The sequence below is a fragment of the Saccopteryx bilineata genome, chromosome 2, assembly GCF_036850765.1.
Source record: "Saccopteryx bilineata isolate mSacBil1 chromosome 2, mSacBil1_pri_phased_curated, whole genome shotgun sequence".
NCBI lineage: Eukaryota > Metazoa > Chordata > Mammalia > Chiroptera > Emballonuridae > Saccopteryx > Saccopteryx bilineata.
The window spans coordinates 189,583,640-189,611,006 of NC_089491.1; the positions used below are offsets into that span (position 1 = coordinate 189,583,640).

At 43.3% G+C, this 27,367-nt stretch overlaps 2 protein-coding genes and 1 pseudogene across 8 annotated transcripts in view; 2 read left to right on the plus strand and 1 right to left on the minus strand.

The window, feature by feature from the left end:
- The window catches only part of PAN3 (poly(A) specific ribonuclease subunit PAN3), a 147,821-nt gene extending 123,256 nt beyond the window's left edge, over positions 1–24,565 (minus strand). For 6 of the 7 annotated variants that reach the window (XM_066258951.1, XM_066258950.1, XM_066258949.1 and 3 more), the window contains exon 1: positions 23,716–24,565. In XM_066258951.1, the coding sequence (XP_066115048.1) occupies positions 23,716–24,157 (442 nt within the window). In that variant the 5' untranslated portion in view covers positions 24,158–24,565. The remainder of the gene's footprint in view (positions 1–23,715) is intronic. The other variant, XM_066258947.1, reaches the window with a different exon arrangement.
- LOC136323089 (small ribosomal subunit protein uS2B-like) lies at positions 361–1,230 on the plus strand (annotated as a pseudogene).
- Positions 5,995–6,283, plus strand: LOC136323090 (cytochrome c oxidase subunit 6C-like). Its single transcript, XM_066254901.1, has one exon. The coding sequence runs from the start codon at positions 6,010–6,012 to the stop codon at positions 6,235–6,237; it is 228 nt and encodes a 75-aa protein (XP_066110998.1). The 5' UTR covers positions 5,995–6,009; the 3' UTR covers positions 6,238–6,283.
- Positions 24,566–27,367: the final 2,802 nt, after the last annotated feature.

Genomic DNA, 27,367 nt, shown 5'->3' on the forward strand with positions numbered 1-27,367 from the left:
ATTATGAAGTCAAATAAATTTGGTATATGCTAGAAAGAAAAACAAAAGTAATCCATTTCTTTACTGAACAACTTCTCGGAGCCTGCATACACAATGTGAACTGACACAAGCCAGAAAGGAAATAGAATGCTTCCTAAATTTACTTGACAAGAGAACCCTTTCCACATAGAACAGCTTGAGGGACTGGATTCCATAGAACACTTGACAGACAAGATGCTGACGATATTTACTCCAAGGGATGAAATCCAAACTTTCTAGTCTGACTTTTAAAAGCCCTCAAATCCTTCCCTGACTATCCAGAGAGGGACCAATAAGGCACTGTTCTCTATTCCCGATGTAACTTAAAGAAAAACTTTCACAATGTCAGGAGCCCTGGATGTTCTACAAATGAAGGTGGAGGATGTCCTCCAAGTCCTTGCAGCAGGAACTCACTTAGGTGGCACCAACCTTGACTTCCAAAGGAAACAATACATTTACAAAATAGGAAGTGATGGCATCTGCATTGTAAGTCTGAAGAGAACCAGGAGAAGCTTTTGCTGGCAGCTTTGCCATTGCTGTCATTGAAAACTCTGATGATGCCAGGATCACATCCTCCAGGAACACTGGTCAGTGAGCTCAGCTGAAGTTTGCTGCTGCCACTGAAGCCACATTTGTTGCTGGCCATTTCACTCCTGGAGCCATAACTGACCGGGGATTCAGGCAGCCTTCTGGAAGTCAAGATCTCTGGTGGTTGCTGATCCCAGGGCTGACCACCTACCTTTCACACGTTAACCTGCCTATCATTCTCCGTGTAACCGAGACTCTCCTCTGGGCTACATGGATGTTGCAATCCCTGGCAACAACAACAGGGCTTACTCAGTGGGTCTGGTGTGGGAGATGCTGGCCCAGGAAGTTCTGCGCAGCCATGGCACCATCGCCCACAAACACTCAGAGGTCATGCCTGACCTCTACTTCTCTAGAGATTCTGAAGAGACTGAAAAGGAGGAGCAGGCCGCTGCTGAAATGGCTGTGACCAAGGAGGAATTTCGGGGTGAGTGGGCTGCACCAGCCCCAAGTTCACCACTGCTCAGCCTGAGGTCGCAGACTGTCTGAGGGCGTGCAGGTGCCCTCTGTGCCTATTCAGCAGTTTCCTACTGAAGCCTGGAGTGCTCAGCCTTCCACTGAAGACTGGTCGGCTGCCCCACTGCTCAGGCCACTGAATGGGTGGGATCAACCACTGACTGGTCTTAAGCTGACTTTCCACAAACTCTGAAACAGAATGGAAATAAAGTTCACAGAAAAAGAAAAAACAGTTTCTTAAAAAACAAACCTTCAACAATCTGTTCTCAGTCTATTATTCTAGTATTTCCTCCACGTGCTGGATCTTAGTCTCAGTTCTGCCACTTAACTAGCCACAAAGTCTTTAGTCAAAGCATATAAAAGGAAGATTATTCCATCTCTTGTAAATGAGAATCATGCAACCTACCCTGTAAACTTCAATGAAAAGTTGTGAAAAACAATGAAACAGTATCTTTAAAATTCTTTCAAATATCTTGATGGCTGCACAATACAAATTTACTAGTGAACTGTATAGTTACAATGAGTATATTTTATAGTATAATTTTATATTTTAATAAAACTTTTTTTTAAATCAATGGTGAAAAAAAATAAATACCTTACACAGATATTTCCAGAAGATCAAAAATTATAGTGTAAAATAATAAGTATACATCTACTATAAAAATATTTTTATAATAATCATACCATTATTGAACTATTTCCTCCAATCAAAATGATATACTCATTGTATACTTTGCAAGTCTATACTATGGAGTACCATCAATTCCTAACCACATACAACCCAAGCTCTGGGTTCAATAACCAGATATGATGGAAAAGGAAAAAATACTTCGAGCTAGAAACTGAGTTCTATCGCACTTTTGCCACTTAGTAGCTGTCTGACCTTGAGCAAACAACATTTTAAGTTTCACTTCTTTATCTGAAAAAGAAGGTAATACCATCTCATTCACAGGGTGTGGTACGGACTCAAGTGAAGTAACTACTCAAAGTGTCCAGCATTCTGTTTCACAGGTATCTAATTGTTAATTTCCTCTTTTCCTGGCTCTAGAATGTATTCCCCAGTTTCAACCCCTTAAAACCTCTTACTTTTAAGATACTATTTATATCATTCGACTACCAAAAAATTTTCCTTTAAACTACCTTTTATTGCCATTTTCAACTATTTAAACCTTACATGCTTCTGTGCTACCTATCTATCCAAATTATCAATAAACTGATATTTGGAACTAGTTCTTATACTTTTGGGTATTTCCTAATCTGTCAGTACATTAGTATAAACACAATTAAACCCTTTTTCAGAGTAGGAATTTTAAAAAGTTGGCAAAATACACAATAGGTTTTCATGCTAAACTTGCTTAAAAAACCCATTCAGATTATTACTGCTTCCATTTTTCTGATGAGAAAACCGAGACTTAAAGATTCTAGGTGACAATACACTGGCTGTGGGCCCAAGAACTGGGCTCCTCCACACACTCAGCAGTATTCCTATCCTCTTCTCCACCTGTATCTGGTAGATGAGGTGACTGAGCAAATGCAACTGCCCACAAGACCTCCTTCAGCCAGCTGCCAACTACTGACCTTCCAGTATATTTAGTCAAGGTCTTAGATTCCTCCTCTGTAAGATACAAATGATAATATCTACTTTCCAGGGTTGCTGTGACAATAATTTAGTATACGGGCATGCTTGGATGCTATCTGGTACCCATGCTTTCTTTTCGTGGATAACATCTGTATTTATCTATAAATTTATTGTAAAAGATAGATTACTCTTTCTGATAAAACATTAATATGTTCTTGTATGGAATGGAATGTATTAAAAAGTTTTGTGTGTGTGTGTGTGTGTATTCTTCTGAAGTGAAGCAGGGAGGCAGAGAGACAGGCTCCTGCACCCGGTCAGAAACCACCACAGGAGATGATGCTCTGTCCATCTGGGGCGTCGCTCCATTGCAACCAGAGCCATTATAGTGCCTGAGGCAGAGGCCATAGAGCCATTCTCAGCGCCCGGGTCAACTTTGCTCCAATGGAGACTTGGCTGAGGGAAGGAAAGAGATAGACAGAAAGGAGACGGGGAAGGGTGGAGAAGCAGATGGGTTCATCTCCTGTGTGCTCTGGCCGGTAATCAAACCCAGGACTTCCACACACCGAGCTGATGCTCTACTGCTTGAGCCAGCCAGCCAGGGCCAAGAAAAATTTTTCATGTAGCTTTTATACATTTAATATATGAAAAGGAGGCTTATTTTACACATCTCTTACAAAATGGACAGGAGTCATCCAACAAAAGAAACTAAAATTCAAAGCAGGTCTGTCTGAGGACTTCCCTCAAAAGCTCACAAACTTGCCCTGGCTGGTGGCACAGTGGATAGAGCATCATCCCAGAGCACCAGGGTCGCAGGCTTGATCCTGGGGTCACTAGTTCAATCGTAGGGTTGCAAGCTCAATCACAACACAACTAAATGAAACAATGAGTTGATGCTTCTCTCTCTCTCTCTCTCTCTCACTCCCTTCCCACCAAAAAAGCTCACAAACTTAAAAAAAAAAAAAGGCCAAGGGAACTAAAAGGAAACAATTGACTACAAACACTGTATTTCCAACCCTGTGTTAAAGCTTCTGTGCAGAGCCATAAACAGATCAGTTCTACACTTTCAATTCTCCACCTAGCCTGACCAGGCGGTGGCGCAGTGGCTAGAGCATCGAACTGGGATGCCGAGGACCCAGGTTCGAGACCCCGAGGTCGCCAGCTTGAACGTGGGCTCATCTGGTTTGAGCAAAAGCTCACCAACTTGGACCCAAGGTTGCTGGCTCGAGCAAGGGGTTCCTCGGTCTGCTGAAGGCCCACGGTCAAGGCACACATGAGAAAGCAATCAATGAACAACTAAGGTGTCGCAATGCGCAATGAAAAACTAATGATTGATGCTTCTCATCTCTCCGTTCCTGTCTGTCCCTGTCTATCCCTCTCTCTGACTCTCTCTCTGTCTCTGTTAAAAAATAAAATAATATAAAAAAATAAAATAAAAATAAATAAATTCTCCAGTTAACTACAAAGCATCATTAACCAACACTGATGGTAACCAGAGAGAAGTGAGGCCTTACTCAGTAGCAGAGCTACTAATCTAAGTCAAAAGGATTAGGCACTTTATGTGCATTATCTCATTTTTTTAACTACTGAACAACTGTTAAAAACTGAACTGTGTCATTCCAATAGTCACAAGTTGATGTCCTAACCCTCAATCTACAAAATGTGACCTTATTTGATATAGTCATTACAGATGGAATTAGTTAACATGAGATCATTAGGATGAGCCCTAATCCAATGACTTATGACCTTATAAAAAGAGTAAATTTGGACACAGACACACATCTAAGGAGAATGTCCTGTCAAAATGAAAGCAGAGATCAGGTGATGCTTCTATATAAGCCAAGGAACCCAAAGATTGTAGGTAAAACCATCAGGAGCTAGGTGAGAGGCATGAAACAGTTTATTTCCCACAGCCCTTAAAAGAAAGCAATGTGACCTGATCTCAAACTTCCAGGTTCTGTAACTGTAAAACAATAGATTTCTGTTGTTTAAGCCAAAAAATAAAAAGCCATATAATAAACATTAAAAAACTTAAATGGGATTAAACCAAAAGCATAGGCTAAGGAAAAGTATCTCAGTTAAAGGATTTTTTTTTAATGTAAGTTAAAGAATATTCACCTAGTAAAATAATGAGTAATTGTTTTAGAACAAAAGTACTTTTTTGGCCCTGGCCGGTTGGCTCAGTGGTAGAGCGTCAACCCAGCATGTGGATGTCCCTGCTTTGATTCCTGGTCAAGGCACACAGGATAAGTGCTATCTGCTTCTCCACCCCTCCCCCTCTCCTTTCTATCTCGCTCTTCCCTTCCCACAGCCAAGGCTCCATTGGAGCAAAGTTGGCCTGGGCGCTGAGGATGGTTCCATGGCCTCTGCCTCAGGTGCTAGAATGGCTCTGGTTACAACAGAGCAACACCCCAGATGGGCAGACCATAACCCCCTAGTGGGCATGCCAAGATCCACCCAGTTGAGTGTATGCGGGTGTCTGACTCTGCCTCCCTGCTTCTCATTTCAGAAAAATCAAAAAAAAAAAAGAAAAAAGTACTTCTTAGCACTAAACTTTATTAATACAAGGATTTTTTTATAGATAGAGCACTGAACATCATGCATCTTCAATCCAGTTAAAAATATTTTAGAGATACTGTTTATATTCGTTCTCAAGAGTAGAAAACAATATTAAACCACAACCTAATTGAGATAATTCCATAAAGAGCTAACAATATGGTTGAAATACTTAGCTTTTCAATGACCTACCTAGACCAATCTTTTCCCTCTTGAATACTCATCCTTTTGCTTTGAAACATGCATTTCTAGTATGGATATAAAAATAGATAGATAGACAGATAGATAGATAGATAGATAGACAGATAGATATAGACGGACAGATAGATAAAATATCGGCTACCCCATGTATTCTTTCATACACTCAATCTTAACAGCCCTTAAAAATATATATATCATTATCCTATTTTGGTGGCAGTCTCATAGATGAGATTTGAAATCAGAACAGTCTTACTTCAAAGACTCCAAAAATCACTGCACTAGATTTTCTCAGGCATTCCTAAACTCTGGATTCATATTTACAACTTCCTATTATTAAATGTCTCCAACTAATAAATATGTGACAAGTACTTTTAAACCTTTGAGAAATATGAACATTCATGTATGTCCTCAAGCCTCCTGACCATCCAGAGTACAAGCATACAGAAATTTTTATTTTAAAAATGTATAAGGCAACATTAAGAAAAGGCAAGTGCATGTTCTTCTTGTTTCCATAAATTAGTTATCAAAAAAACATGATTTTAAGTTAATAAAACTGTAACTGAGTAGTTAATTTCTCCACTAGGAAGGACGTTGGTGTTGAGGAGAATACAACGACCATGTCTTCCAGTGCTTTGACAAAACCTCAGATGTGTGGCCTTCTGGCCAAGCGTCTGCGAATGCATCTTGTTGGAGCCATCACTATATCCCTGGGGGTGGCAGCTTTCTGTAAGTTTGCTGTGGCTGAGCCAAGAAAGAAGGCATTTGCAGATTTCTACAGAAATTATGATTTCATGAAAGATTTTGAGGAAATGAGGAAGGCTGGTATCTTTCAAAGTACAAAGTGATCTTGGAATGTAAAGACTTTCTTTGGGCTGAATTCCATGGAAGTTTGTCACTGACTTGTGTTCCTGAACTATGAAAAATAAATAATTTGAGCTAAGGAGTAACTTCTCAAGAAATAAACAAGAAATAAAAAATAGCCTGACCAGGCGATGGTGCAGTGGATAGAGCGTCGGACTGGGATGCAGAGGACCCAGGTTCGAGACCCCGAGGTTGCCAGCTTGAGCACGGGCTCATCTGGTTTGAGCAAAGCTCACCAGCTTGGACCCAAGGTCGCTGACTCGAGCAAGGGGTTACTCGGTCTGCTATAGCCCCACAGTCAAGGCACACATGAGAAAGCAATCAATGAACAACTAAGGTGTCGCAATGAAAACTAATGATTGATGCTTCTCATCTCTCTCCATTCCTGTCTGTCTGTCCCTATCTGTCCCTCTCTCTGACTCTCTCTGTCTCTGTAAAAAAAAATTTTTTTTTAAATTAAAAAAAATAAAATAATTTTAAAAAAGAAATAAAAAATAGCCTGGCCTGTGGTGGATAAACCTTCGGCCTGGAATGCCAAGGTTGCCGGTTCGAAAACCTGGGCTTCCCTGGTCAAGGCACATACAGCAAGCAAGCAATGAACAACTAGCATGAAGCAACTATGAGTTGTTACTTCCCATTCCATGCTCCCCTTTCTCTTCTGTCTTTGTAAAATCAATAAAAGTATTTAAAAAAATAAATAAATAAAAAATAAAAACAAAAAATTTTTAAAACCTGTAACTGGAACTAATTTCCTTTTTTGAAGAAAAAAAAAAACACCTCACTCCCATGGGTCAGCGAGCATGAAAAAAACTCACTACTTAAAGGTTAAGGTAAAAAAAAAATTATCCTTAGCACCTCTGTCATTCATCCCATCCTCAAATAGTTGCTTCATCAAATCTCTCTTAGATAGGCCCCCTATATTTCATTTCCATTTGACTAAACCAAATCCTTGCATTTCTCCCTTCAACTACTGAAAAACTACTTCACCCCTGGCCAGTTGGTTCAATGGTAAGCGTGAGCCCGGAATGTGGATGTTCCACATTCGATTCCTGGTTAGGGCATACAGGAGAAGTGACCATCTGCTTCTCTATGCCTCCCTTTTCCCTCCCTCTTCTCTTCTTTCTCTCTTCTCCTCCCACAGCCATGGCTTAATTGATTAGATTGCATCATCCGGGGCACTAAGGATGGCTCCATGGAGCCTACCACAGGAACTAAAAATAGCTTGATTGCAAGCATGGCCCCAGATGGGCAGAGCATCAGCCCAAGACGGGGTTAACCAGGTGGATCCCAGTCCAAGTGCATGTGGGGGTCTGTCTCTCTATCTCTCCTATTCTTACTTAGAAAAGAAGAAAAAGAAATACGTCAAATGGTTTCCCTATCTCCATCCTTAGAAGCCATGATTATCTTTTTTGAGACAAATGTTATCACTTCATTTAGCAAAGCCTAGACCAGCCTTCACTATCTGGGCACACAATCTATCATCTGGTACCACTCTCCATAATATACCGTACTGCTCAAAAAAAGGGGATTATTTCAAAATGAATATGAAACAATAAAAAAAGAAGCATTTGATTCTTTTTTTTAAACAAGAACATCAGAAAAGCAAATGACAAGTCAAAGAAAGTTGTTTGATTATGCAAATGAGATGCAAAACCAACTTTTATTTCATTGGTGAAAATGCACTATATAAAAGGCTGAAAGTACTGGAATATCTGCACATTTCCTGATCTTGAAAGTGCACATCCTGCAATTTCCCAGCCCTTGCCATGTCCCTGCAACACAATTTCCCCAAATGCAAAGCCTGGAGAGTCATAGGACACCTTGAAGCTGGTCAAACACAGACTATAGTGGCAACAGGACTTGGAACATACCAAAGCGTGATTAGCAGACTGTGGAATCGCTTTCAAGAGACTGACACAGTACGAAGAAGACAAGGGCAGGGTTGCCCATCTGCCACAACCGCAAGAGATGGCTGCTACTTGACCTTATTGGCAAGAAGGAACAGGTACAACAATGCACCAGAGCTGCAGGGACAGTTTCCTGCTGCCACTAGACAACAGATATGCACCCAGACCATACAAAATCGGCCCATCGTATTGGACTGCATGCCCGGCAACCAACGGTATGCATTCCATTATATTCTGAACACCGTAGAACCTGTAGAAGGTGGGCTGATGAGCATTGTTATTGGACCCGTGATGAGTGGTCAACTGTCTTCTTCTCTGATGAGTCACGGTTCAGTCTGCAGTCTGACAATCATTGTGTCCTGATCTGGCGTGAACGAGGGACACAGGAGAATCCATATTTCATGCGAGAAAGGTGGTGGAATCATGGTGTGGGCTTGTATTAGCACTGGTGGTCGTACTGACCTCCAGGTCATCAGAAACAGATCACTGACTGCTGTCAGATATCGAGATGAGGTGTTGCACTCTATAGTGGTATCCTATGCTGGAGTAGCTGGAAACAACTTTCTTTTCATGGATGGTAATGCAAGGCCCCTCCTTGCACATCTTGTCAACAACACGCTTCAGGAGACAGGAATCAAAGACATGGACTTCACATTCTCCAGACCTCAGTCCCATCAACATGAACAGGCTTGGGATGCACTGGGAAGACATCTGGCAAACCATCCAATGCCTCCCACAATACTCCTGAAGCTGGAAGTTGCCCTGGAGCAAGAGTGGCAGAGGATCCCGCAAGAACTGCTGACAGTCTGATCCTGTCCTGCCCCATCGCTGTCAGTGTGTTTTGGCAGTCTTGGGTGACCATACACCCTATTGAACAATCAATGTGTGGCACTCTCGTCCAGTCTGACATGCTTCTGTTCACCCCTACCAATTATGTCACTTGCTACTCAACCATGGTAACAGAGTTCACATCTAATCGAACAACTTTCTTTGACTTGTCGTTTGCTTTTCTGATGTTCTTGCTTAATAAAAATAATCAGATGCTTCTTTTTTTTTGTTGCTTCATATTCATTTTGAAATATCCCCTAATTTTTGTGAGCAGTGTGTATAGCCTATTCTATTTCACATCAGATGAGAACAAAATCATAGCACAATGTTTTTTCTCATTAGAACACTCATCTGCCTAGGACATTCTTCTTTTCTATCAGGTATGCTTCAGCCATCTTTCAAAAAATAGTTAAATATGGCCTCTTCAAGAAATCTTCCAAAATATCCCTGAACAGAGTTTGTTACATATTATGTGGGTACAGTAAATCACACTATGCAAAATTTATTCACTTTAAAATTCTTTGTGTATGTGTGAGAGAGAGACAGAAGAGAGACGGGGGAGGGGGCAGATAAGGAAAGACAGGAAGGGAGAGAGATGAGAATGGGGGAGGGGGGGCTACAGCAGAGCAAGAGCAAGTGACCCCCGCTCAAGCCAGAGACCTTGGCCTTCAAATCAACGACCGTGGGCTCAAACCAGTGACCATGGGGTCATATCTATGATCCCATGCTCAAGCCACCAACCTCGTGTTCAAGCTGGTGAGCCCATGCTCTCACCAGGTGAGCCCATGCTGAAGCCAGTAACCTTACCAGCTTGAAGCTTTGAATTTGGGTCCTCCACGTCCCAGTCTGACGCTCTGGTCAGGTACATTTTAAAATTCTCTATTCATAAATACAGGACCATGTATCTTTGTATTCCCACAATAGCTGTAAAATAGTGGCACACAAGTATTCAATAATTAAGCTCTCTCTAGTCAGTATGCAGAATACACATATACAGTACTATGCAATTTATTAAAAAGTAAATCATACATATAAAATATCAGACCTCCAGAGAGGCAAGGTGACATTGTTTTTAAAACTGCAAGGTCTAGTCTGACCAGTGGTGACAGAATGGACAGAGCACTGACCTGAGACACTGAAGTCCTAGATTTGAAACCCTGAGATCACTGAGTGCGGGTTCATCTGGCTTCAGCAAAGGCTCACCAGCTTGAGTGCGGGGTCACCAGCTTGAGCATGGGGATCATCAACATGACCCCAAGTTCACTGGTTTGAGCAAGGGGTCACTAGCTCGACTGGAGCCTCCCACTCAATGCATGTATGAGAAGCAGTCAATGAACTGAAGTGATGCAACTATGAGTTTATGCTTCTCATCTCTCCCCCTTCCTGTTTATCTCTCAAAAAAAGAAACATATTACCTATGCATACATCCTCCTATATACTTTCAATCACCTCTAGATTACTTATAATACTTAATACAATGTAAATGCTATATAGTTATATTATTTGGGCAATAATAACAAGAAAAATAGTCTGTATAAGTTCACTACAGGCACAACTATCACAAGCTTAACTATACAGTGCACGTCAGCAACAATGTGACTTTTTTGTCCCAAATATTTTCCATCTGCAATTGACTATATCTGTGGATGTGGAATCTGGATTAAGGAGGGTTGACTCTCAAAGACTGGGGGGTGAGGGAGAGATATACAGGTTAATTACGGACTTACTATTAATAATATTCAATAACAGCAGCAACTAAGACTGATATGTCACTAGGTGCCAGGCATTGCACGTGCAATCCTATCAAATAGGTACTATTATTACCTCCATTTTAAAATGAGGAAAACTGATATTTAAGATTAAAATTTTACCCAAGATCACAAAGCTAGTAAGAGAGCCACGATTCCATCTTAGATATGTCTTATACCAAAGCTTCACTACTAAATTAGTAGAAATGAATACAAGTTTATTTTGACAAACAAATCTATTGGGTTTCAAACAAAATAATATATATAAAGTACAAATAGTGGTATAATAATTACTTTAGTTGCCAATAATGAGCACCTTACATTACAGATTAAAATTATAGCTAGTGGGAAACATAATCACATCATTAAAATGTCTAGAATTAGTAATTCAGCTGAACCCAAGTCAGTCCACATCTTAGCCGTATGTATAGGACCCCAAGTCCTGTCTAACCTGTAGTGACCAAGTGGACAGAGCGTCAACCTGTAATGCTGAGGTCACCAGTTCAAAACCCTGGACTTGCCCCATCAAAGCACATACAAGAAGCGAGCTGATGCTTCCCACTCCTTCTCCTCATCCTCTCCTCTCTCTAAATAAATAAAATCTTAAAAAAATAAGTACCCCAAGTCCAAAAGAAATATGAAATGTCAAAAACTTTAAAAATGCTTTTAAAAGAAAATAAAACGCTTTGTTCCCAAATAACAGAACACTACCCATCAACAAAAGAACTAGAACAGCGGTTCTCAACCTGTGGGTCGCGACCCCAGCGGGGGTAGAACGACCAAAACACAGGGGTCGCCTAAAGCCATCGGAAAAGACTTTAGGCGACCCCTGTGTTTTGGTCGTTCGACCCCCACCGGGGTCGCGACCCACAGGTTGAGAACCGCTGAACTAGAATAAAAAAATATACTTTGTGTACACAAAATGCAACAAATGGAAGTATGTTTCCTTTACAAGACTGAAACATCACTGTAACTAAATATACTAAGAAAAACCTTTTGTGCTTCAGTTTTCCAATGCTTGAAAAATAAGGATAAAATTTTCTCTTGCATTTATCTCTCAAATATTTTTTCCTTAGGTGAGAGGAGGGGGGATAGTGAAGCAGACTCCCACATGTACCCCAACCAGGATCCACCCAGCAACTCAGGTTAGGATTGATGATCAAGTACCCACTATTTTTAGCCCCTGAGGCTGATGCACTCCAAAGGAGCTATCCTCAGTGCCCGGGGCTATGCTTGAACCAACGGAGTCATTGGCTGCCAGACAGGAAAGAGAAAGAGAAAAGAGAGAGAGAGTGGGGAGCAGATAGTCACTTCTGAATACCCTGACCAGGAATCAAAACAAGGATGTCCCTACGATGGGCCAACACTCTATCCACTGAGCCACCAGCCAGGGCCTTCCTCTCAAGTTTTAAAGGATCTGAGACACAAAACAATTCTGCAAATGGGAAATACTAAAGCAAGGGTCAAAAACTCAAATGTCTGGAGGAGCCTGGCATATAAAAGTCACCCAGTCAGGAAAGTAAGGCAAAATGGAGAGTCTTGCCCCATCAACAGACCTAACTCCAATAGAAGTAATAATTGCCCTTCAAAGGAGGTTATAAATCTATATTTCTCATTTAATGCTGTCAACTAATTAAACTATAATTTACACACATGCAAATTATAAACAAAATTGTAACCATAAATTTTAGCCACCAAAATGGTTAAAATTGTAACACAGCTAATATCAAGTGTTAGGGAGTATGTGGAGCAACTAGAACTCTCAAACAAGGCTGGAGGAAATATAAACATGGTACAATCATTTCAGAAAACTGACAGCCCTGGCTGGGTGGTTCAGTGGATAGAGCATCTCCCAGCACTGGTTTGATCCTGTCAGGCACATAGGAGAAGCAATCAATGTGTGCACAAACTAAGTAGAACAACAAGCTGACACTTCTCTCTCTCTCAAATTAATGGAAAAAATTAAAAAAAATTGACAGCATTAAAGTTAACAGATGCATAGCTAGTACATCCTATGTATAACCAGCAATTCCACTCCTAGGTGATCCAACAGAAATGCATAGATTTGTTCAACAAAAGACATATTCAAGAATGTTCAAAACAAGTGCTCTTCGTAACAGACAAAAATAAGAAACATCCCATTGCCCACCAATCGTAAAATAAGAAAATAAAATGTGGTTTATCCCTGTAATATAACATTATACAGAGGCTATTCCTACATAACATGAATGAATATCACAAATATGCTGAATGAAAAAAGCCCACAAAGGGTACAACTATATGATTTTTCTCCAATAAAGTTCAAAATAAGTATAAAAAAGTAAAAACATTAATCTATAGCTTTAGAATGTAGGGTTAGAAATCAATACGTAGTTACCTTTCAGAAAGGGTAATGACGGGGATGGGGGCAAGAGCAGGATTTATGAGTACTGTTTATGTCCATATGTTCCTTTTGTGAAAACTATAAGACTTAATTTGTACACTTTCCCCAAAGTATGTATACATATGTGTGTGTGTGTGTGTGTGTGTGTATATCAATAAAAACTTTTAAAACAAACACACACACATTCCTAAACTATTTCTGCAGGCAAATCTACTAATCAGAACAAATCAGTTTATGACCACTCAGCTAAAGAAATACTGTAAAATTGAATATTTAAAGATCAAAGAAAAAAATAAAAGCAAAATAAAATTATCCTACCGAGACTACAAGATCAGGTTAGAAACTAATAACATTTCAATTTCTTCTAATAACAATACCTCTTAGAATGAGCCATTTAAATCTCCTCATACCTGTTTTTTGGCTTTTTATGAAATGCAAATATTTTTTTAATTAATTAATTTATTTTTTTCTGAAGCTGGAACGAGGAGTCAGTCAGACTCACTCCCACAAGCGCCTGACCAGGATCCACCAGGCACACCCACCAGGGGGCGATGCTCTGTTGTGACCAGAGACACTCTAGCGCCTGAGGCAGAGGCCATGGAGCCATCCTCAGCGCGCCCGGGGCCATCTTTGCTCCAATGGAGCCTTGGCTGTGGGAGAGGAAGAGAGACAGAGAAGAAGGAGAGGGGGTGGGGTGGAGAAGCAGATGGGCGCTTCTCCTGTGTGCCCTGGCCAGGAATCGAACCCGGGACTTCCGCACGCCAGGCCGATGCTCTACCACTGAGCCAACCGGCCAGGGCTGCAAATACTCTCTTTTCTGAATGTTTGTACCTCTCCTTCTGCTTCACCTTTTCATCCATCCCCCACCCACCCCATCCCTCCCCTCTGGTAACCATCAGCTTGTTCTCTGTTCTGTTTTTGTTTTGTTTGCTCGTTTTTTTTATATTCCATATAAATGAAATCATACAGGATTTATCTTTTTCTATTTAACTTATTCCTCTTAGCCTAATACCCTCTAGGTCTAATCATGTTATCACAAATGGCAAGATTTCCTATATTACTGAGTACTGTACCATTGTATATATACTGCTCAAAAAATTGGGGGATATTTCAAAATGAATACAAAGCAATAAAAAAATTTTTTGATTTTTTTATTAAACAAGAACATCAGAAAAGCAAACGACAAGTCAAAGAAAGTTTGATTATGCAAATAAGATGCAAAACTAATTTTTATTTCATTGGTTAAAAATGCACTATACAAAAGGCTGAAAGTGGCCCTGGCCAGTTGGCTCAGTGGTAGAGCATTGGCCTGGCGTGCAGGAGTCTCGGGTTCGATTCCCAGCCAGGGCACACAGGAGAAATGCCCATCTGCTTCTCCACCCCTCCCCCTCTCCTTCCTCTCTGTCTCTGTCTCTCCCCCTCCTGCAGCCAAGGCTCCACTGAAGCAAAGTTGGCCCGGGCGCTGGGGATGGCTCTATGGCCTCTGCCTCAGGCGCTAGAATGGCTCTGGTTGCAACAGAGCAACGCTCCAGATGGGCAGAGCATTGCCCTCTGGTGGGCATGCCGGTGGATCCCAGTCAGGTACATGCGGGAGTCTGTCTGACTGCCTCCCCATTTCCAACTTCAGAAAAATAAAAAATAAATAAATAAATAAAAATAAAGGCTGAAAGTACTTAAGTATCTGAAAGATCCCTGATCCCCTAATTTTTGTGAGCAGTGTATATATACTGTAATAAGGTACCAAAGAACTGTAAAACTTAGTGTTGGCAATACCATTTTAAAGAGGAAAAGTCAGGCTTCTTGCCCCCTCCGTTCTGTGGAAAATGGAGAGAGAAGAATGCAGAAGCTTTCTGGCTTACAAGGACGACTGAGTCATTTAGTTTAACTATAGTTCTCTGAAAGAATAAAGGTTATCTGAAGAATTTTCTTTTTCTTTCAATAAGAGACAATATTTATATATCCTACACAGATTTTAACTCTTCCTCCCTTCCTGGAGTCCTGAGAGTAACATATACCTTTAGACCAGTGGTAGTCAGCCTGGTCCCTACCGCCCACTAGTGGGCGTTCCAGCTTTCATGGTGGACAGTAGCGGAGCAACCAAAGTATAAATAAAAAGATAGATTTAACTATAATAAGTTGTTCTATAAAGATTTATTCTGCCAAACTTAGCAAAAATCTGACAGAAAGTACTTGGTAATTATTATTATATGCTTTAACTTGCTGTAACTCTGCTTTATAAATTTTATAAAGCAAACTTACTTCCCTACTTTATAAATCCCCATTTCTGTGGAACTGGTGGGCAGTTAGAAAATTTTACTACTAACAGAGATACAAAAGTGGGCGATAGATATAAAAAGGTTGACTACCCCTGCTATAGACGAATGTTGTAAGCTTATTGTGTCATGCTCCCCTCCTTTTCCCCCAACCTATATGTGATCAAGTCTATATAACTAGCTATAAGACTATTTTGGGGAGACACGATTTGGGTTAGCTATACCCTGTGTAAGTCATATGCAGCCGGCTTATTAATAAATCTCCTAATAATTCTTCTGTATCCTGCCTTGGTGTCTCTACACAACCCACGGAATTAAGGTACGCTACTTTACAACAATACCACTTATTCTTTTCTTTTTTTTTTTTTCATTTTTTCATTTTTTTCTGAAGCTGGAAACGGGGAGAGACAGTCAGACAGACTCCCGCATGCGCCCGACCGGGATCCACCCGGCACGCCCACCAGGGGCGACGCTCTGCCCACCAGGGGGCGATGCTCTGCCCATCCTGGGCGTCGCCATATTGCGACCAGAGCCACTCTAGCGCCTGAGGCAGAGGCCACAGAGCCATCCCCAGCGCCCGGGCCATCTCTGCTCCAATGGAGCCTTAATACCACTTATTCTTTATCCATTAACCTATTGGCAGACATCTAGGTTGCTTCTATATCTTGGCTATTGTAAATATGCTCCAACGAGCATAGAAATACATATATATCTTTTTTTTTTTTTTTTTTTTTGTAATTTTCTGAAGTTGGAAACGGGGAGGCAGTCAGACAGACTCCCGCATGCGCCCAACCGGGATCCACCTGGCACGCTCACCAGGGGGCGATGCTCTGCCCATCTGGGGCATCACTCTGCTGCAACCAGAGTCATTCTAGCGCCTGAGGCAGAGGCCACAGAGCCATCCTCAGTGCCCGGGCCAATTTTGCTCCAATGGAGCCTTGGCTGCAGGAGGGGAAGAGAGATATAAAGAGGAAGGAGAGGGGGAAGGGTAGAGAAGCAGATGGGCGCTTCTCCTGTGTGCCCTGGCTGGGAATCGAACCCGGGACTACCACACACCAGGCCGACGCTCTACCACTGAGCCAACCGGCCAGGGCCTCATATATCTTTTTGAATTAATGTTTTCATTTCCTTCAGATAAATACCTATAAGTAGAATTTCTGGGCTGTATAGCAGCTCTATTTTTAATTTTTTGAAGACCCTCCTCCATACTGTTTTTCATAGTGGCTACACCATTTTACATTCCTAGCAAAAGGGTATAAAGAATCTTTTTTCTCCACAACCTTGCCAACACTTGTTTTTTGTTGTTGCTGCTTTTGATGAAAGCCATTCTAATAGGTATGAAATGAAAATTCACTGTGGCTTTTGATAAGGTTGCAGGTGGGGGCCATGACCTCCTCCTCATGGACAAAGGGACAATGACAAACTAGATGTTCCAGATCAGCTTCCCCCAGGCATCTGTGTGACTAACCCAGGTGTGGAAGGTCCCCTAGCTTATTTACAGTTAATCTTACATAAATCGCTGAAAGCTGCATTTTTCCTTAATGACCATCAGCCCCCACCCTCAAATCCCCTATTTAACCCTACCTGTTAGAGAACTGGGAGCTGCTCTCCCTTACAAGACAGTCCGGCAGGTTTCCTTTCATTAAAGCCTGTTCCACTGGTCTTTTGGACTCCGATTGATTCTATCAGCTTTCATATCAAGTAATTTACTAACTAAATTTTCTTCCAGGAGTTTTACAGTTTCAGGTCTGGAAGTTTTTAATCCATTTGAATTTCTTTTTGTATATAGTGTAAAAGAGTGGTCCACTTTCATTTTTGCATGTATCTCTGCCAGATCTCCCAACACTACTTATTGAAGAGACTGTCATTTCTCCATTTTATAATCTTGTTTCCTTTGTCATAGATTAACCCTTTGAGTAGTGAGTTCTTTTCATGATTGCTGACCCCTGCGAGTCAGTTCTTTTTTTTTTTCAAAGAATGAAATTACTGCCCTGGCTGGCGGCTCAGTGGTAGAGCGTAGACCTGGTGTGTGGAAGTCCCAGGTTTGATTCCTGGCCAGGGCACACAGGAGATGCACCCAGTCTGCTTCTCCACCACTCCCCCCCTCTCCTTCCTTTCTATCTCTCTCTTCCTCTCCCACAGCCAAGGCTCCACTGGAGCAAAGTAGGGTGCTGAGGATGGCTCCATGGCCTCCGCCTCAGGCGCTGGAATGGCTCCAGCCACAACAGAGCAATACCACAGATAGGCAGAGCATCACCCCCTGGTGGACATGCCGGGTGGATCCCAGTCAGGCATATGTGGGAATCTGCCTGCCTTCCTGCTTCTAAATTCAGAAAAATACAAAAAAAAAAAAAAAAAAAAAAAAAAGATATTAGTTCCAGTTATAGTTTTATTAACTTAAAATTATGTTTGTTTGATAACCAATTTATGGAAACAAGTACATTTGCCTTTTTTTCATGTTGCCTTACACATTTTAAAAATAAATAAAAGACCCTGTCTGGGTATGTCTTTCTATCTGAAATCAGTCTCTGGTAGGCAACATATAGAAGGGTCTTTTTTTCTCCATATGGTCACTCTGTGTCATTTGATTAGAGCATTTAGTCCAATTACATTTAAAGTAATTGATAGGTACAAACTTACTGCTATTTTATTGTTTTTTTAGTCATTTTGTAGTTCTCTTCATTTCTTCTTTCCTTTTGGCTTGTTTTCTTTAGTGTTTTGGTTGGGTTCCATTCTGTGTGTGTGTGTGTGTGTGTGTGTGTGTGTGTGTGTGTGTGTGTATTTTTGTAGGTTTTGGTTTGTAGTTACCATGAGGTTCATAAATATCCATCTATAGCAACAGCAGTTTAAGTTAACCAACATTTAAACACATTCTAAAAGCACTACATTTCTACTTCCCCCTCCACATTTTGTCTTTGACATATTTTAGATCTTTTTTGTTTTATGTATCCCCTATTTATTATAGTTATTGTTCATCTTTAGACTAACTTTTAAAGTAGCTGAGTCACCTTGTTAAAGACCTGTGAGGTTTTCTGGGGGTTTTTTGTTGTTGTTTTCAGTGAGAGGAGGGTAGATAGAGACTCTTGCATTCCCCCCAAATGGGACCCACCCAACAAGCCCCCTACAGTGTGATGCTTTGCTCATCTTGGGCCATTGCTCAGCAACCCAACTATTTTTAGCACCTAGGACTGGGGGCTCCACCGAGCCATCCTCAGCACCTGGGGTCAACTCACTCAAACCAATGGAGTCATGGCTGCAGGAGCAGAAGACGAGTAGAAGGGGAGAGGGGGAAACAGATGGTTGCTTCCTGAGTATCCAGATCAGGAATCAAACCCAGGACAGCCACACACTGGGAAGACACTTTACCATTGAGTCAACCATCCAGGGCTGAGATTATTTTCTTTCGTATATTTTCTTATTTCTAGTTATGGCCTTCTTTTTTTTTCTGCTTAAAGACCCTCTACCGCCTGACCAGGTGGTTGCCCAGTGGTTAGAGCGTCAGACTGGGATGCCGAGGATCCAGATTTGAAGCCGGAGGTCGCCAGCTTGAGCGTGGGCTCATCTGGCTTAAGCAAAAAGCTCACTAGTTTAGACCCAAGGTTGCTGGCTTGAGCAAGAGGTTACTTGGTCTGCTGAAGGCCTGAGGTCAAGGCACATATGAGAAAGCAATCAATGAACAACTAAGGGGTTGCAAGGAAAAACTGATGATTGATGCTTCTCATCTCTCTCCGTTCCTGTCTGTCCCTATATATCCCTCTCTCTGACTCTCTCTCTGTCTGGAAAACACCATCTCTCCTTCAATTCTGAATGAAAACCTGAATGGGTGGAGTACTCTAGGTTGTACATTGCTTTCTTTTTTTTTTTTTTTTTTTTTTTGTATTTTTCTGAAGCTGGAAACGGGGAGAGACAGTCAGACAGACTCTGACTGACTGAGTCAGTCATCCCCCGACGGGGGCTCTGCCCACCAGGGGGCGATGCTCTGCCCCTCCGGGGGGTCGCCCTGCCGAGACCAGAGCCACTCTAGAGACCAGAGCCACTCTAGCACCTGAGGCGGAGGCCAAGGAGCCATCCCCAGCGCCCAGGCCATCTTTGCTCCAATGGAGCCTTGGCTTCGGGAGGGGAAGAGAGAGACAGAGAGGAAGGGGGGGGGGATGGAGAAGCAAATGGGCGCTTCTCCTATGTGCCCTGGCCGGGAATCGAACCCATTCCCGGGTCCCCCGCACACCAGGCCAACGCTCTACCGCTGAGCCAACCAGCCAGGGCCGGTTGTACGTTGCTTTCTTTCAGCACTTGAAATATTTCCTGCCATTCCTTTCTGGCCTCTTAAATTTCTACTGAGAAATCAGCTATTAGCCTTGTGGATGTTTGGGGTAGGAGGGAGTTCCTTTGTATGTAACTTGTTTGCCTCTGTGCCTTCAAGTTTATCTCTTTATCCTTAACTTTTGCCATTTTAATTACATCTTGGTATGGGCCTCTTTGGGTTCATCTTGTTTGGAACTGTGCTTCCTGGAACTGGGTGTTTCCTGACCCAGATTAAGAAAGTGTTGTCACTATTCTTTCAAATATACTTTCACCTTCTTTCATCCTCCTGGGATCCCTACAATGGGGAATATTAGTTCACTTGATGTTGTCCCAGATGTGGCTTATTTTTTTTTTTTTTCTTTTTACTGTTCTCATTGGGTGATTTCCACTATACTATCTTCCAGGTGGCTAATCAATTCTCTATTATCCAATCTGCTGTTGAGTCCTTCTAGTGTCTTTTTCATTTCAGTTATTGTATTTGCCAGCTCTGATTGGCTCATTACATTTTCTAATTCTTCTTTGTTGAAATTCTGAGTACCTCTATTCTACGCTCAAGTTTGGTGTACATATTTATGACTGTTTATTTAACATCTTTATCAGAGAATTATTTATCATCATTGCATTAGGGTTTTTTTTACTTGTTCCTTCATTTAGAGTATATTCCCTGTCTTCTCATTTTATTTGACTTTCTGTGTTTGTTCCTATGAATTAGATAAAATAACTATTTCTCTCAATCTTAAAAAAGTGGTTTTGTACAGAAGGAGCCTCTGTATAGATTGTGTGCGACTGGTTTTAGCCTGGTGGTTGGAGTAGGGGAGGGCACATGTGATGCCTGATGTGCTGCCTAGACAAAAGTGAGTTCAGGGTGGGATAGCTGGTGTGCATGCACATGTGGTAGATCCCTGTTGTTCTGGCTGTCCATGGCCAGAACAGGGTCTGGACAGTGCTGACTGGTGTCTTCGCACATCAGCACTCTGCTGATCCAGGTGAGGAGGCCTGGTGCACATACTGCATTGCTGTCTGACCCACTAGATCAAGCTCCAGGTGGAAGGGAACTATGTATACATTCTACAGCAGCATTTTTCAACCACTGGTCCAAGGACCAGTAGCTATTTCATGCCGGTCTGTGAAACAGTTAACTACCCTAATGGTGTATGAAGATTATAGACTCAATGATACTGACTGAATTCACTTATGCTCAGGGTGATTTCTGCTTCAGCAGTCCCCATTACAATTCTCCTATTTTCACAAAAGTTGAAACCACTACTCTGCAGCACCCTGCTGTTCCTGGTGGAGCTAGCTTCTGCAGTGGATACGAAGGCACTACTTACTGCTCCTTGCAGGCTGGCCAGTTCATCTGGACAGAACTCCTACTTGAACTATCTAGGTGGAGCAAGAATGTAAATTATGGCTTTCACTGGCTTCTCTGATCCTAGAAAGTTCCCTCAGATCCCAAAGAGGTCTACTCATTCCCCAAATCTTCTCATCTCAGTCTCTCTCTCTCTCTCTCTCTCAGTTGGTGTACAGAAGCTGTTCAATTGGCCCTCAGTTATCTCTCAGGAAAAACTGTACTACATAGGTGTATATTCAGTGTGTTCATGGGATGGGGTGAGCTCAGCATCCTCCTAAACTGCCATCTCGGACCCTCCTCCTATGGCCTCATGCACCAATTTAACAAATCAAGCCTGTCTCAAAAGATACAGTATAAGAATACATTAAAGTAGGAAGTAGACTAAAAATAATCAACTAATTGTAAAAATTCAAAGCAGCCATTAAAGCACCAACACAATCCTCCTCCCTGAGCAACTTTACTTGCTGCTCACTAGTATGAAGCAATTTTCTCTCATCCATAGGAGTAATAGCCTAGGTAGTACTGGGAGTCATCAAACAACTTACTGTAGAAAAAAGAAACCTCAGACTTCACCCCGTCAAATTAAAGCAAGCCTACCAAATCCAAATACTCTGCTATTTAGTCAAATAACTGCTACATGACTAAATATTAATTTATAATACCTTCTTAGCATTAAGGAGGGCTTCTCGCCTGTCTCACGAGATCCTATATCCCAGACAATTTCATTCTTTTTTTGAGATATAAAATGATCCCCACCTTTGAGCTATTGCTAGTATTTTTTCTCCATCTCTCATCTTCACCTTTCATATCCCAAATTTACTACTTTTATGTATTAGAAAATCCTAGAAAGATCATAGAGTAAATCAAATACCAGCATTTTTTAAAGTGCCTCTTTCTATAGGTAACACACCTACTACAGTTCAGTTTCATTGCTTATTAATTAAACATTACTCTTAATTTGAGCCACAATTCACATACCCAGCAAAAATTTATCTTGAAAATGCAAAATTGCTTTGCAAAAGTGATCAAATTCCACCAATACAGTAACTATTCTTCTTCTTTAAAGTGAAAGGAGAGGCCATAGATTCCAACATGCAACCTGACCAGATCCACAGGGCAACCCCTGTCAAGGACTGATGCTCAAATCAATTGAGCTATTTTTAGTGCCTGAGGCTGACCACTGAGACCAACCCAGCTGTCCTTAGCACCCCAGCCCACACTAAAACCAATGGAGCCAATCGAGCCACAGGCTACAGGAGGCGAAGAAGAAGAGAAGGGGGAGAGAAAACAGATGTTCCATTCTCTTGTGTGCCCTGAAAGGCCAGAGGTCTTTAAGTAACTATGCCAGATCATAAAGTAACTATTTCTTACAAAATGTTTTGTTACAAATTAATCTTCTTAGCATATCAACTTTACCAAATATATGGGTTAAAAGACTAGCCTATCCCAGCAAAAGAAACACAATCTTTAAAAAAAAAACCACAAATGCCTGGGAAGACATTTAATAATCCCTACAGAACAAATGCTACAACAGAAAGTTAATTTGCAATTTTAAAAATACACATAAATGTCTGACATTCAAGTTAAGTTACCTATCAAATTATTTTAAGATCCAAAAACTGTTTAGAATTCCAAAAATAATAATAATAATAAGTAGGCCTTTCTCATTGGGTTTAGGAATGCTCAATATATTCAGAAACAAAAAAAGCAAAATCTGACACCTGCTCTACTTCTTAAGTGCAACATTCAGGAAAAAAGATTACACATAAATACTTATTAAAATTGTAAACTCTTCTCACAAACATCTAAAAAGGTGTTAAACCAATAGATAATAACAAATGATTATAAAAAATACAAACAGCCCTAAAATTTCTGAACTCAAATGCTAAATAGCACACAAATGTTCCCTGCACAGGGCCCGCTTTCAAGACTCCACGCTGATGAGAGTTCACTGGATACAAAGCTGTAGAGGATGAGATCCCCCTACTGACACCCAGCAAAACTTATTCCAGCTTTGAAGAAAATTAAATTGAAATGCAAATCTTCTGAAATTCCTACTCTAAAACTCTCAACTAAACCTAAACACACTATAAAAGCTGCTTTTCGTTCATTCCTAATCCTTCGAAAGCATTTTCTGCCTGGAAAATTTTCCTCCCATAAGCTTTGGACAAACTTTTCCGTCCTTTCAACCTACTCCAGGAAGCCTTCAGCCCGCCCTCACCTCCCGCACCCTGACCCAATCACATCCACTAGGTAACCTCAGCACTCGCAGGAACCCCTTCACACGGGCACGGAAAGAACAGGAGCCTGCAAATCCAGCCCCTTTCCACACACCCCCGGAAACGACATCCTTTCTCACACACCTCACGCCACAGCCCATCCCCCTTCCTCCCCGCCCCCACTCACACCACCCCGGTCCACCCACCCACGTTCCAGGGAACCTAGTCTCTCCGCGCTCCCCTCTTGCCTCAGGCGGTGGGGCGGGGAAGCAGGAAGCAGGAAGGAGGACACAGGCCCGGCCTGGGCCCTCTCATACCGCCCAGAGGCAAAGGGGTAAGCCTGCGGGCCGGGCTCCGCGGCGAGACTGCCGGGCCTCATCCGGCCCGTCCGGCCCCAGGCCTCCCGCCCGCCGACGCCCCGCGGCCGCCTCCCGGCCCGGACCACACTTACTTGCCAGCCGCGGTCCATCGAGCACCCCGCTGCTGCCTCCTCCACCAGCTGTGGCTCCCGGCCCCGGGCCCCCCAGGTCCGGCTTCTTGGGCCCCGGGGGCTGCCCGGCTCCCCCCGCCGGGCCCGTTCCAGGCGTAAAGCCGGCCGCGGTTGCGGCCGCGCCCGCCAGAGCTAAGGGGACGCTGTTGCTATGGAGGCCGAGGCACGGGCCCGCGCCGGCGGCGGGGTCCTCGTGCAGGAACTGACACTCCTCTCCGTAGAAGCACGTCTTGTCCTTAGCGTAGTAGCGGCAGTACTTCAGCTTGACCCCCGCGGCCGCCCCGCCGGGGACACCCCCGACCCCCGGCGGGGCCACCACCGCCACAGCCGCCGCCAGCGAGGAGGAGGAGGAGGAGGAGGAGGCGGCGGCCAAGGGGGGCGGGAGGCCGCCGCCACTGTTCATGGCAACGCCGCAGCCTCGTTCCCCGCTGCTGCCCGAGGAGCCGCCGCCACCATAGACTGGGGAGGGAAGGAGGACGCTGCCGGTGCCGGATAAAAGCCTGGGCGGGCGGGTCCGTCCCGCTGCGGGAGCCCGAGCGCCCGGGGAGGGGGAGGGGAGGAGAGAGGCAGGACAGGGTAGGAGGGCGCGGAGGGGAGGGGGGAGTTGGGATTCTCTCACTCACTCTCGTTCTTTTTTCTTAAAGGGGCCGCGCGGGACGTTGGGGTGGGCACGTAGGCCCACACAGGGACTTCGAGAGCGCTGGCTAGGGGAGGGGAAGCGGCAGCCACGAACAGGTGGGGAGGGCGGAAGGGCCGGTTTATTTTTAAATTCTGCCTCCACTCGCTCGCGCTCTGGTTCCTCCAAGTTGTTTATTCCATTTTCCTCTTCCTGAGACGGCCGTGGGCGCTGCGCATGCGCGCCGAGGCGCGGGGTCTTGTGGGTAGCGGGAATGCGAGGGGAAGCCCCCTGGCCTCCGGCCCCTGGGGCAGACCCTAGCTAGCCCCGGTTGGGCCAACGGTCGGAGGTAGCTCTCCCACGCGCTTCTGGGTGGTGAAATTCTCACAAGACGAATAGCTTCCTTTTTAGTGTATCCCCTTGTAAAGGCAGTTGTCATTTTTTTTATGGAAAGGGTAAAATTAATGCGGACAGTCATTTTGAGGGGCCGCCCCTGGGGATGGAGCCCAAGTCCTTGCTCTACTTAAAAGAATAGTTTCAACCTGTTGACCACATTCCTCTCCTTTTCTCACCAACCTTCCTTTTTTTCCTTCCCCTGAAAGCTGATGAGAACTATAGGACTGATTAATTTCTGGGCGTTTTATCAAAACAACAACAAAAAACTGTTCCAAATAAGGTTGATTTAGAGTCGGGTCTCTAAACTTTTTCCACAGGGGGCCAGTTCACTGTCCCTCAGACCATTGGAGGGCTGCCAAATACAGTGGTTCTCTCACTGACCACCAATGAAAGAGGTGCCCCTTCCAGAAGTGCAGTGGGGGCTGGATAAATGGCCTCAGGGGGCCGCATTGCAGCCAGCGGGCGGTAGTTTGGGGATGCCTGAAAACCCCCTGCTCGGTGCAACACCTGTTTTCTCTGAATTTATGTTATTGAAGGCTTCTGTAAAATATAAAAAACAAGCCCTGGCCAGTGGCTCAGAGGTAGAGCATCGGCCTGGGGTGCAGGAGTCCCGGGTTCGATTCTGGCCAGGGCACACAGAAGCGCCCATCTGCTTCTCCACCCCTCCCTCTCTCCTTCCTCTCTGTCTCTCTCTTCCCCTCCCGCAGCCAAGGCTCCATTGGAGCAAAGTTGGCCCCGGGTGCTGGGGAGGGCTCTAGAATGGCTCTGGTTGCAACAGAGCGATGCCCCAGATGGACAGAGCATCACCCCCTCATGGGCAAGCAGGGTGGATCCGGGCGCATGTGGGAGTCTGTCTGACTGCCTCCCCTTTCCAGCTTCGGGGGGGGGGGGGAATATATATATATATATATATAAAAACAAGATTTCACCTGGGGACAACACTGCCTGTGCAGCACTGGAAGGGTTCATTTATAAATGTATTGGGCTGCTTTTCTCTGCCTAACTGTTGGTCAAATAAGTTTGAAAATATGATATATAGGTTTGCTTCCTTATAGTTTGCATTGGGTGTGGAGGACAGGCTGTAAGCAGGCAGGGTTGTTATACCCTAAGGCAGGGGCCCCCAAACTGCGGGCCGCATGCGGCCCCCTGAGGCCATTTATCCGGCCCCCGCTGCACTTCCGGAAGGGGCACCTCTTTCATTGGTGGTCAGTGAGAGGAGCATAGTTCCCATTGAAATACTGGTCAGTTTGTTGATTTATAATAAATTTACTTGTTCTTTATTTTAAATATTGTATTTGTTCCCGTTTTGTTTTTTTACTTTAAAATAAGATATGTGGAGTGTACATAGGGATTTGTTCATAGTTTTTTTATACTCCGGCCCTACAACGGTCTGAGGGACAGTGAATTGGCCCCCTGTGTAAAAAACTAAGCCTGCCCTAAGGCTTAGATTTAAGACTAAGCTTTTCCCCACACCCTTGACTGTTGCATGATGTGGGGTGGTGCACTCTCATGAGGAATCCCATTATGCCTCAGATAAGTGACTTTGTATCAGAGACCTCCTTGTTTGTATATTGGATTAAAGGTTTTGATTTCTACACCATAAAATGGGGCAGACCAGCAGCTTGCTCTCTCTCGGTTCCTGAGATTAGTGTTAGAGGAGAGAGCAGAGAAAGGCCACGTGGAGGACAGGAGAAGCAGCCAAGATGGCGGAGTGCTGAAGGAGAAGCCAGTTGTTGCCGAATTTATGCAGAGAAGGAGATGGGGAACAGAAGTGAATAAGGCTAGTGAGCTAGAAACATTTGATTCTAGGAAACTCGGATAAGTCAGTGTCTTTGGGAACCCTGAATGCAAAGGGAAGTATTTCCCCACTGTGTGTATTTCTTGCCGGCTGGATGCAAGCTAGGATTAAAGGTAATGGCCCATCAGTTCTTGGCTCTTGTTTAATTACCGGCTCTCCAAATCAAATGCGAACCTGCGTGGGCCAGGCGGCTGTGATGGTGGCCGTGGTTACTGGCTTTACACTAACCTTGATTTGAAATTCATTTCTAAAAGATACTTTTCCCCTCTGAGATCTCTGATGTTTTAAAGTTTTGCTATATTTAGAAAAAAAGTTTTCAGGAATTTTAAATATAGTAATTGCTGTGGAGAGAAAAGTAATGTTAACGTTTTAGTTTTACTCCTCTGTAAAAGATTATCTCAAAAAGCAGTATGGCAGTTATTAAGTGGGGGATACTTGTTAGTCATATTTAAGGAATTGTGGCAAACAGAAGAAGTCACAGAAGAGTGGACATAAGCAAGGGTGCCACACTGCAAAAAAGGAGGAAAAGTGGACTCCATAGACCATAAACTGGTAAGCCTGGTGATGTTCCTTAACTAAATTCATAAATAATAGCAGTGTCGCCTGACCTGTGGTGGCGCAGTGGATAAAGCGTCGACCTGGAAATGCTGAGGCCGCCGGTTCGAAACCCTGGGCTTGCCTGGTCAAGGCACATATGGGAGTTGATGCCTCCAGCTCCTCCCCCCTTTCTCTCTCTCTGTCTCTCCTCTCTGTCTCTTCCTCTCCTCTCTAAAATGAATAAATAAAAAATAATAATAATAGCA

Bases quoted from the DNA above. Each gene is read 5' to 3' on its own strand.
- LOC136323090 (XM_066254901.1), top strand. From the start codon at position 6,010: ATGTCTTCCAGTGCTTTGACAAAACCTCAGATGTGTGGCCTTCTGGCC.